General features: G+C 35.5%; 1 protein-coding gene across 1 annotated transcript in view; it reads left to right on the top strand.

The window, feature by feature from the left end:
- LOC138698946 (trypsin-7-like) overlaps window positions 1-13,178 on the top strand; it is a 48,953-nt gene that overhangs the window by 28,809 nt on the left and 6,966 nt on the right. Inside the window, exon 3 of the mRNA XM_069825144.1 lies at window positions 4,514-4,605. Coding sequence (XP_069681245.1) covers window positions 4,514-4,605 — 92 coding nt within the window. The remainder of the gene's footprint in view (window positions 1-4,513; window positions 4,606-13,178) is intronic.

Below are 13,178 nucleotides of genomic sequence, written 5' to 3'. Positions count from 1 at the left end.
CAAATTGATGTGAAGTTTAATTATATTTTCATTAATCACTCCCAGTTATCTATACATTCTTTGCATTTGCTCTTATGCTTAATTTACAATGACGCGACATCCGCGACATCCGCGACATCCGCGACATCGTAGTATCGCGTCGAGGACTGGTGTTCGCAATTCCGCGACTTGAATCGCTGCTGTTCGTGTTGATTAGGAAACTTAAAATGAAACGATGTCTGTCTTCTCTATTTTTGGAGTAGAAGAAATCAACATATCATAACTATATGCGGATGACACCTTCGCCATTTGATGATGTCCTGCATATCATTGGCCCTCAAATACAAAAAAGTTCAATGCGGGAGGCATCCAGCAGAGCGTCTAAGCATAACTTTGAGGTTAGGTTTTCCTAATAGTTGGCATCTCTCTTTAAGAACTTGGTTGTCTCTCTTTACGATTTTCGTATTGTAAGTACACAATGTCCATTAGGCCTATAAATTTAGAAACAAGTCCTGTAATCTGGGATAAATTTAAAAGCACCTCAATGAGCGGAAACTCTTTAAGGACAATTTCACGAAGGTGGAAGAAGGATACCTATTGGAAAAAAGTAAATTTTCCGAACTTCATGGGAGCCATGGATGGAAAGCATTGTGTATCTCACGTAAACAAACCGTAATATATAAGGTGAACCGTAAATAATGTCATTAATTTCAGAGGGTTATTCTTTGAGATATTTTAAACAAACGAATTTATATAATTTTTGTTTTCCATTTTGCTTCCTTTTCGATATAAAATCTGTTTTATATGAAACATTTCTTACCGTCGTTTGGAAAAACCATTGATTTAATTAACAATATTTTCAGTCAATTTAAAAGAGCACTGTATTATGAAAATAAATACGCAGAAATTTGATGTAACAAATGTAATGTTTTAAAATTCCTTTTCAGAACGAAAATTTACAATTATTCAGATGAAATTTTTGCATATTTGAACGACAAAAATTATTTTTTTTATCATAATACACTGCTCTCTTAAATTGACTAAGCATATTGGGAATTAAGTTAATTCAATGGCTTTCCCAAAATATACGCCATGAAATGTTTCACATAAAATAATTTTTTTCTCGAAAATGAAGCAAAAACGAGCAAAATTATATTAACCTTTTTTGTTAGAAATATCCCAAAGAATAACCTCTAGAAATTAATGACATTACTCACGGTTCATTCTGTATAATTCAGTGTATCCTTTAACCAATTCTATCAACATCTCATCTGAAAAAGTATTCAATTTTCTTGCAGACGACGCCATCATAAACAAAACACATACGCATTCCGGTAACGTCGCGCGGTAAAAGTTAACTCAATTTTAACTTTTGTCGCGTCGCGATCTGCGTCGTGACGTCATGGAACTCGGATTTCCTATTGGGCTATAATTAATATAATGTCGCGTCGCTTTGTAGTGTCGCGTATGTCGCGTCATTGTAAACGATGCATTAGTCATTATTGAGATTCCTAATTTTTCTGTTATATTTTTAGGAACCCCGGTATAAAAATGGATATATATATATATATATATATATATATATATATATATATATATAATCTTCTATGCTCTTCCACATTATTTAATATTTTTTATAATTATGAGTGTATTTTGGTTCAGTGTTTTTAGTTCATGTTGCATTTCTATAATTTTATTTCCAAATTTCTTGCACATTCCAAGTTTATATAGGGGAATGTCGGGTAGGGCCGGACGGCGGGTGTGTCCGGACACTTACAGTTTTCGTAAATGCCGTAAGATAGAAGCATGTTCTTGAGTGCGTTTAGAAGCCTCCGTCCAGAGTACTGAATACACATCAGTGTGTAGCTCTACCTCCTGGTGTTAAGTGTGTACGTCATTGTCCGTGATTTCCATTGTGTCTGCTCTCCGCCTCAGTATTATTCAAGACATCACTACTTTGAAATAAGGTAAGTGAAGTGCATCTGCCAACTACTGTTGTGTTTATAGAAGTGTTAGGGAACTAATTATAGAAGTGCGCTTTAAAATTCAAGTAACTTTAGAAATGGCGGGAATTCTTTCGTTGGAGTGTGTATCGGGTAAGACAGGACAGTGCTTTGTCGGGTAGCACCGGACACATAAATAAAATGCTTTTCTGTGTTACAGAGCTCACTGTTGGAGGAGATAATGCCGAAATCTGAAGAAAAACATAATAAAAAGGGATGTTGGACCGAAGAAAATATGAAGCATGCCATGAATATGTACTAATGGGAAAAATTAGTATTAGAGAAGCAGTTAGGGTGTATGACGTTCCGAAAAGTTCTCTGCATGACAGAACTAATAAAATAAAGAAAGGGAAGGAAGCTAATGTACCGGCTAAATTAGGCATATTTGAACTTACTTTCTCCGAAACATATGAAGAGGAACTATTAGCCCATATCAGACAGCTCGACAGCATGTTTATGCCACTAAGCAAGAAGGAATTCTTGAAATTGGCATATGATCTAGCCGTGGAGTTGAGATTGCGACACAGGTTTAACAAGACAAAGAAACTTGCCGGCAAAGACTTTTATTATGGATTTCTGAAAAGGCATCCTGAAATAGCATTAAGAGTACCTGAATCCACTAGTATGATGAGAGCAGTGGGTTTTAACAAGCCCCAAGTAGACCTGTTCTTCAGCAAGCTTGTGGAATTGATGGAGAAACATTCATTTCCCCCTTCACGGATATTCAATGCGGATGAAACTGGTGTTTCTTCAGTGCATGATAACTGTAAAGTGATGTCCGTGAAAGGAAAAAGGCAAGCGAAGGTGTAGCTCATGATGAATGTGGATGAATGGTGACATATTTCTTGGATGGCTGAAACACTTTGTAAAGCACGTGCGTCCAAGTAAAGATAGCCCTGTGATGAAGAAAATGAGAAAATGGATGAAGTGGTTTTCACAAAACCACATGTCGAAGAAAGTCAATCTTCAGTCAGCACTCCGTGCAATGATTCTGCGTTCTGCGTCAATTGCGCCTCTCTTGAAGAAACTGTCCCCAATCCCTGATGCAAGCAAACGAAGACTTGCTACGAGAAAACGAAAGGCAGAGAAGAGTCAAATTCTGACTGGAACCCCCTACAAAGAGTCGCTGGATGAGAAACAGGTTCAAAAGAACAAAAAGGATGAGAAAAAACGCCGGAAATTCGCAAAAACTCTAAATTTGGATCAATCTTCAACATCAGTTCAGGCTTCTGTTTCCAGTGTGACTTGTTGCATATTGTGTGGTGAGAGTTTTGAAGAAGACTGGATTCAGTGTGAAAAGTGCAAGGGTTGGGCGCATGAAAAGTGTGCAGATTTAGAAAATGCGACCTTTTATTATGAGTGTGACAAGTGTATGCAAGTGCAATAACTCTTTCTTTTCAATTCATACCATCTGTTGTACTTTTTTTTAAAACTATTTGACTGTCCGGTACAACCCGCCAATATCCGAATCACTAGGCAAAATGTATATTTATTAATAGGCCTTTCCTCAGATTATTAATGTCTATTCATCAATAACAGTACACGTATATTGTTTTATGATTCTTGAATAGTGTTATTAAAGATTTTGTTCTTTTCGTTAACATAAAACCAAGTCAATATAAAAGAAAAACCTTAAGTGTCCGGACCTACCCTACTCTCCCCTAATCATAGTCGTTTCCATTAGCTGTTAAGTTTACTTATGTTTCCATCCGTGAGTTTGGGCCATTTAGCATTGTGTATTTCTTTTTATGCACAGAAAGATGACTTGATGCATGTACACCAACTAGGAAGAAAAGTTTACTTTTAATCCTGGTTTTTTTACTCTATAATTAGTAGAACCGACTACCAACTATAAGGCAGCAATACTATATTCGATCCATCCTGGGTATTTTATTTTCTCATCACTCACTATTATGTGGTGAGGGCGGGATAGAAGTATTAAATAATATCAATTATGAAAAATGTAAAGTTGATTTCTGGAGCCGACAGTAATTTTCAAAACACAAAACGAAAGTCCTCCAGGAGAGACTTCAAGCAGTGTGTCCCTTATTAGAGTTTTCCGACACGTTACAGACACTCAGGCCTAAATTAGAACCTCTGGGCTAAATTTCTCCTTTCTCGCGTTAAAGTAATACATTAATTGTTTAATAGGCGGCGTTTCTGGCAATGAGTTTATCACTTATCCCTCTGCCTCTGTCGACACGTAAGTGTAACTCAATTCCTTTTAGCTACGGAAAACTACTGCCAGGGTGTAGTGAAATTGGAACTATGGGTCAAATACATGCATAAAGATTGAGCTTATGTTAGCTTATCAATTGTAGATAGAGTGGGTTGTCATAGAAAGCAATAGAACAAATACTAATAATTTGAAGTTTCCCTGCATGATTTCCTGCGAGTGTGACTGAGGATGGATATCATAAATTCGAATAAATTGAACTTACATTTTAAATTAATAAGGGTTTGACTTTTAACATTTAAGTGAGGATGGTGTGATCCTCCAATTTATTAATCACATTATTCACCACTTTCAGGTTTCAATAGAACACGTTTACCGAGGACACTTTTGTGGTGGCTCAATTCTCAGCAAGCATTGGATAGTAACGGCTGCTCACTGTGTGAAGGAGTAAGTATGAAACGGCTATCCTCAATGGATAGAATAACCCCGCCGTCAACCGTACAATAAGGTTGATTGTTTCGTACAGGTGAGGTTGAACAAATAAAACACTTACAACAAATAATAGATTACCTGATAACATTTATTAATTTAAAATTCAGGTAATAACAAGAATATAAACTATATAAGAGAAAAAACAACTAGGTTTTAGAAATTTTAAAAATTACACAAGATTTGCAAAATTTATATATATATACATATATATATATAAGAAAAGCTTAACAAAATATGATCGACCAAGGGAACACCTCCATAAGAAAACAAATAGACAGCGGGTGAAAAGCTAAATATAACCCAAACATAAGGCTACTGATCTTTCGGGACTGGCTTGCCGAATAATGTAAGCTCATCTGACAATCGCCATTACACACGAGAATCGCATTAGCGTCTTTAACAGAAATTAAGTGTAAATTTAACTGATCTACAATTCTATCATTAAACAATGTAGAATAAACTAGCAATATGAAAGAGGAAACCAGTACTAGGAAATATACAACTGACGAATGTCAGAGGACTCCTTTAAATAGGTACAAGTTACAAATAGCCTTTAGAAAAGTAAGAATATATATTCATGAAAAAGAAACATATTATCACGAATGGTGACAAGCCTGTTATAATCCTCGATAGGCCAGTCTCGGTATCAGGTACCAATCTTCTTCCTCAAACCGTCGAGTAGCCATCATCAAAGAATTCCAAATCCGCAAAGCCAGGGCACGCCCATGCGTAGTTAATCGCCATCCCAGATCGGCATCAAACTCCAGCTGTTCACGTCTTTCCCCAGACCGGTTAGTCAGTTACTCGTTCGAATGCCGCTGTTTAACTAACTCCAGCCCCCGATGGCTGTATCTCAACCTCTCGCCTCGAGCGTCGATCAGAGACTCACCACTCGCGTCAACTGTTCCACCAGGAAACGGACGCTAATCACCGAAAATAAATATGAACAGAGACACCAATGAAAATCAAAAACCAATATCACGTGATAAATAAACTCGCTCCTTATAGCCTACATATAAACAATCAGACCTAAAATGGCGGATAGAACAACGCCATCTATTGAAAAGGAAAGGTAAACTAAAAGCAGGAAGTAACATAAATAAGGAATAAGAAAGAAAATCAATAAAAAACACGGGGTGCCGAAAATTAAACGGCACAAGTATAGCTTCTATTCAGATTTTTTCACAAAGACTAAAGCAATGGTCGCCTGTTCTCTCAATGTTGTTTATCATCTGACTCTCTCTACCACGAACTTTTCTCTCTTTCATCATTCCCTACATTGCATCCTTAAGTAAGTAATTTCTTCCTAACCAGTGACCCAGCCAATTTATATTTCTCTCTTTGGTCACTTTAAGCTTTATTCTTTCTTCATCCACTTTTTCTGGAACAGCTTCATTTATTATTCTGTCTGTGTATTTCCAAACGCTCCATTTTTCTTCATATCCACATTTGCAGTGCTTCTAGTGGCTCCTCTTCCAACTTTCGTAATATCTATGTTTCTGTCCCATCCAATGCCACAATCAAGCAAAGCACTTCAATGGTGACTTTTCCGCCCAATATTTAGGCGGAATATACAGCAGATCGTTCCTTCATTTTCCTTCCTAAATTACTTTACTTTATGGCCTGTGTGTCCGAAAGTAATACCTCAGTTCCTAGAAAAGGATCCGTTATGACACCCATAATATTAGTCGGGGCATCGGACAGAAGCGAATTCTGTCTGCAAAACGGGAGTGGTGGAATAATATGGAATCGGTAGGAAATATTGTCTGATATCCCTCCATAAGATGTAAGGTTGATATGCTGCGAAAAACCGGCGAAAGATACCTAGAGAAGAATAAATAAGGATATACAGGTCCTAGTATTTATGAATCTAGAAATGACATTTTACAGCGGATTGCAATTAACTGATGGGGATACGGAAGAAACTGATGTGGATTAGCAAAAGAGAAGGCTGTTCTGTAATCTTTACATATGTGAAACGAGTCAAAGTCAGAATAGGATAATAAATGTCAGAAGGTAGTGAAATAGGGAGAGGAGTACGACAAGGATATCCTTTAACACCTACCCTGTTCAATGTCTACTTGGAGGATTTCATGAAGAATTGTTTTTAGAACATGAAAGAGGTGGTAGTAGGAGGAAGAAGAATAAAATGCATAAGATATAATGGCGATATTATGGTATTGTTAGCAGCAAAGGAGCCGATACAAAAGGATATGCTCGAGGAGGATAATGCCTGCTATGGGCAGTGTGGGATGAATAATGTTATGTTTTATTTAACGACGCTCGCGACTGCAGGGGTTACATCAGCGTCGCCGGATGTGCCGGAATTTTGTCCCGCAGGAGTTCTTTTACATGTCAGTAAATCTACTGACATAACCTGTCGCATTTAAGCACACTTAAATACCATCGACCTGGCCCGGGATCGAACCCGCAACCTTGAGCATAGAAGGCCAGCCGGGATGAAGATAAATGCAAACAAGACGAAGACCATGGTTATTTTTAAGAAACCTAAAGGAGCTAAACGTTCGAATTCGAAATGAGGCAGTAGAGCAATTGGACAGCTTCAAATATTTGGGAAGTACTATAAGCAGTAAAATGAAATGCTGCCAGAAAGTCAAAAGAAGATAGCTATGGCAAAGGAAGCTTTTAATAGAAACAGAACATCTTCTGCGAAATTCTTGGAAAGAATTTAAGGAAAAGACTATTGAAGTGCTTTGTGTGTAGTGTGGAATTGCATGGAACAGAAACATGAACATTACGACGAAGATAAGATAATCGACTAAAAGCATTTGAATTATGGATATGGAGAAGAATGGAGCGTGTGAAATGGACAGACAAAATAAGAAATGACGCTGTCTTGGAGAGATTGGGTGAAGAAAGAATAATGCTGAAACTGATGAGAAAGGTAACAAGGAATTGGTTAGACCACTGGCTGAGAAGAAGCTGCCGACTGAAGGATTCACTGAAAGGAATGGTGAACGTAAGAAGATGTCTGATGATATACGACATTAAAATACAGTATATTGAGACAAACAGGAAAGAAGAAAATACGAAAGATTGGAGAAAGTTTGGTTTGCAGTGAAAGACCTGTACTTGAGTAGAAAACTATGAATGAATGAATGTACCGAATTATAACATGTTCCCCCTGTGTTTTGCTTTAGGTACAAAGGAAATTATCCTCAAACGGTACTAGAGTATGTCAAAAAAGCGTGCATCCTGTGTTGTGAAAGTATGTGTTATGTTTGCAAAATTCTTATTCGTCAGTAGTATCTCATGTGCAAAAATTACAATTTTTTAGGTCTGTAGACATCGAGAAGTTAGATACCTACATTAATGGATCTTTTAAAATATTGAGGGGAAAAATATGTATATTTTATTTGTTTATATAATTAAATTAACTTTTCTCTTTATCTATATGAAAATTGGAAAAAAATTATATATGTATGCAGAGTGATTCACGAGGATTTACCGTCATTTACGGAGCTTATTTCCGAAGCCATTCTGAGCAAAATAATATATCATATAAACATTTGTCCTAATTTCAATATTTTCAAAGTTACATTAATTCGAAGTTTTTAGTAAAATGCCTTTTCTCTTTAGTTTTATGGGTAAACGAATATTAACTTACAAATAGAGAATGAACTATTCAGGAATATCATTTCTTTAATTGACTAGAGTTCTGAAGTTAAAATAGTGTTGTTAATTGCTTTGTACAGATTTTATTTTTCCATTTTTATCTAAAAATGATACCATTTTCACTAACTTATCACAAAAATTGTTACAAAGGATGTAACTTTAAGAACTGGATTCTTTACGGTTTAATTATGCATCCTAATGTACATTCTTAAAGAATTTACAAGAGTGGCGTGATTTGTAACAATTATTGTGATACATGCGTAACAAAACTTAATTTTGAAGTTAAAATGAAAAAAAAAAAAATCTGTACGAAGCAACTATGGAATTCTCAATACATGTTAATCTTCAGAATACTAACTAATTGAAAGAATGATACTCCTGAATAGTTCATTCTTTATTTTTAATTTTTCCTTTACCCTTTAAACTCAAGAATAATGGTACTGTATTTTACAAACAACTTTAAATTAGTGTAATTCTGAATATATTGAAAATAGGACAAATGTTTATATGACATTTCTTGCTTGGAATGTCTTCTGAAATAAGGTCCGTAAGGGACGGTAAATCCTCGTGAAGCACCTTGCATGTCACCAGTAATTCTCGATTTATGACCTAAAATGTGAGAAGGGTTGTTATTCAGCAATACACGTTTTCGATAAGTTTCTCACTCATTAGACGTAGCCTACTTTGGATTTATTGATAGATCTAACGTTTCCATGGTACCTCACGCAATTTTGAAATAGTTTAATGAAGTTTCATAGAGAACAACTTTTAATCTTAGCATATAGGCTTTCACGGTCGGCGACAATGGAACAACGATTTTTCGGGCTAAGAGGCCGTGGTACTGCACAAAATATTGATGTTATAGATTGTGATGAGTTAGAAGATGTTAAAAATAGGAAAGCCCCTAGATTAGATAATACAATGTGTCCGAAATGAAACCTACCGATAAAGAAATGAACTAGACATCCATAAAAGTTACATACGGCCAGCTTGCACTAAAATATATAGAAACTCAACAAGTTTTTATGCCGTGAAGTTGGCGAACCTGTTATTCCTATTCTTGTGTATACACAGATTGTTTTCCAAAGTGGCTCCAAGAAGAAGTGCAGTGGTGTTATTTGTTAGCAGAGTTTAAGTTTTCGGTTACAGTTGAGCGGAGATTTCGTGATAAATACGGCCGTGCAGCTCCAGATAGACACACCAATGTTCAGTGGCAAAAACATTTACTAGAAAATGGATGCGAAGAGGACGTCGGATAAAAACGTCGAAGGCATTCGTGAAGCATTCACACTAAGTCCACGGAAATCTGTCAGGCAAGCAAGTCGTCAACTTCATTTACCTCGTTCTACCATTCATGATGTTCTTCATAAGTGCAGATATTGCAGCACGACGAACGACCACAACGATACAACTATGCAGTTCATGGATTGGTCGTGGTGGTCCTATTGTATGGCCCCACGAAATACTGATCTTACACCATTGGACGTTTTTATTTGGGGATTCGTGAAAGACCGTGTCTACAACACCACAGTGGATAACCTTCAAGTGTTACGTCAAAGGATTATCGACACAGTAAGATCTGTAACTCCGCAGATGTTACACAATGCCTGGAGAGAGATTGAATACAGGTTAGATGTGTGTCGTGGTACTAGAGGGGGACATGTTGAGATTTATTGATAGTGACATATTTTCCCCCCAATTAAGGAAACAATTATTTCGTATCTTTATCGGTAGGTTTCATTTCAGACACGGTGTATTGTCATGGAATTGATAAAAATATAGTACATTAATGTGTAAATTTCGAATATTACAGCTAATTAACAAATGTTGGCAAACCTGCAAAATTCAAAATTACCTCGGATTTTTCGCTTGCTACCTGCCTGCAGTATATTATATGCTATAAAAATAGGAGCGACGAAAAGACTAGGGTAACCGAGCTGAACATTATAAAGTCGAGATGCAATAACTCTTTATACTTTTTCTTACACATTTTAATAAATGCAATACAATTATTTCACAGCAGAAGATGTTACATATGTATGATTTTGAATAACGAAATGTTATTTGTACGTTCCATTACGGAATGATTAACTTGAAATAACTGCGTCCACGTACTTAATTTCCGAAACTGCTGGAATATTACATCATTGTCTTCATAATAACAATGCTATTACCGTACGTGAAAATAAACCTTTTGAGTTAAAATTTGACCAGAATATCTTCTTCGATTTCGGCTTCAAACCAGCCTTACTACTCCCACAAAATGTTATTCAAAGAAGAAAATCTAAGCATAGGGCGCTTATCGTGATGGAATAGCTTTGTCCTTAATCTTGGCTTTGTTAGGTTCATGAAAACCTACTGTTACGCACAATATGTGCTGCTGAAAATCGTAATAGAATAAATTTCGCTGCAAACTTACGAATCTTCGGACGCAGTTGACAGTTTAGAAATCGTAAAAGCTACAGAGGTTCTTGTCATTATAGGCTACGTGTATTTCAGTAGAGGAGTATATGGAAGATTAGTTAATCTTAGCTGTAACTCTTGAAGCAAATTTTCTGGATATAAGAATTAAGGGTGACAGAAGAGCTCTAATTTGTGTTCAATCATTTCTATTTAGCGCCTCTCAACACTTCATTTCTTAATAAAGCAATGTTTTTCTACATATTAAGAACAATATATCTCATTCTTGGTTTATGCATCGCTACTCAACTAAATCTATACATGCACCGCAACCCTTCTTTCTGTGTATTCTAGTAGGGGAAGAAAGTTAGTCCGCACGCAGTTTCACCTGCCCGCCGCGTGCTGTAGCCCATACGGGCTTGAATATCTATCTCTCATTTAATTCATAACCTCACGACAGTTCTAATACATCACGGAAAATTTGGTGTCTACTTTCACCGTTTAAAAATTGTAGAGGACTAAACTTGCGCGTGCAGAAGAGGCATACAAACAGCGAGCGGCTCGTACATTGTGGGAATGCGTGATCTTGACGCCAGATAGAGACAAATTTCGTCAGAGTGTTGTGAAACCTGGTGGAAGATGACCGGTGGAAAAAAACAGAACGTATAGTTAATTATTTAAAGATTTTTAAGAAAGTTTAATGAAAGCATAGGCTTTGACGCAGTACAAAATTACACAATGAAATCAAAGGCCACAGCAATTCTATAGATGTAATAAATAATCAGTGGAAATGAGTAACACAAAAGTATGCAGTATAAGTAGGGTAAAGGTGCCTAATACATTGATACCCCTAATCCCGTGTTAAAATTTCAATTGACTGCCATGGAGTTGTGGTCTCTGACTTTAATTTTTTTAAATACCTAACAGATGCCAGGAAATGTCTTCTTTTCAATTCTATTGACTACCCTCCTTTTGAATAGAAGCAGTCGACTGCAGAAGCTATTTTTCATTGAAAGGTGGTTGACCAGTAAGTTTTGACAGACAGACAGACAGACAGACAGACAGACAGACAGACAGACAGACAGACAGACAGACAGACAGACAGACAGATAGATAGATAGATAGATAGATAGATAGATAGATAGATAGATAGATAGATAGATAGATAGATAGATAGATAGATAGATAGATAGATAGATAGATAGATAGATAGATAGATAGATAGATAGATAGATAGATAGATAGATAGATAGATAGATAGATAGATAGATAGATAGATAGATAGATAGATAGATAGATAGATAGATAGATAGATAGATAGATAGATAGATAGATAGATAGATAGATAGATAGATAGATAGATAGATAGATAGATAGATAGATAGATAGATAGATAGATAGATAGATAGATAGATAGATAGATAGATAGATAGATAGATAGATAGATAGATAGATAGATAGATAGATAGATAGATAGATAGATAGATAGATAGATAGATAGATAGATAGATAGATAGATAGATAGATAGATAGATAGATAGATAGATAGATAGATAGATAGATAGATAGATAGATAGATAGATAGATAGATAGATAGATAGATAGATAGATAGATTTATTCGTTCCATAATATTCTTACATTTGCTTTATAGCATAGAATAAAGAACCTGTCCAATTCTTACGTTTAACAATAAGATGCAATACATATAAAATGCAAATATGAAATATGTACAGAATTAATATCTTCATAACAATAATATTTTATACAATGTAATATGTTTACCATTTAATAGTATTATAATATTTACACAGTACTTTGAAATGTCAAGAATTCATCTACAGAATAGAAAGTGTGAGATATTAAGTAATTTTTTAGTTTTACCTTAAATAATGCAGGGTTTTAGCTATGATTCTTAATGTCTTCAGGAAGACTATTAAGCATTTTTATCGCCATGTAACGTACTCCCCTTTGAAAACATGATAAATTTGATGATGGCGTATGAAAATCATTTCTTCTGCGGGTATTTATACTATGTATGGCTGAGTTAGTTGGAAAATTTTCTTTATTACATAAGAGGAAATTTATTGTAGAGTATATGTATTGATTTGTTAAGGTTAAAATCTCTTATTTTTTTTTAAATAATCTACATGATTCTCTATCTTTTGCTCCAACTATTATTCTAATGGTTCTTTTTTGTAATAAGAATATATTTTTACTATCTGCAGAATTTCCCCAAAATATTATTCCGAAGGACATAATGGAATGAAAATAGGCAAAATACGAGGGGGATCCAGGAAATAACGACCGTTTTGTTGTAATAATTAAAAAAATATATTTATTTGAAAAAAAAAGTCTGTTACATAACTGAAGCTTCCTTTACTTCTCTACATATTCACCACCTACATTTAAACATTTGTCGTATCTGTTCACTATCTTTAGAATTCCCGTGTTATACTCTTCTGCCGCCAGTTCATTAAGCCAGGTGTTCACT

This window comes from Periplaneta americana, chromosome 4, assembly GCF_040183065.1.
Source record: "Periplaneta americana isolate PAMFEO1 chromosome 4, P.americana_PAMFEO1_priV1, whole genome shotgun sequence".
NCBI classification, from domain to species: domain Eukaryota; kingdom Metazoa; phylum Arthropoda; class Insecta; order Blattodea; family Blattidae; genus Periplaneta; species Periplaneta americana.
This window is presented reverse-complemented; position numbering and strand designations above follow the sequence as displayed.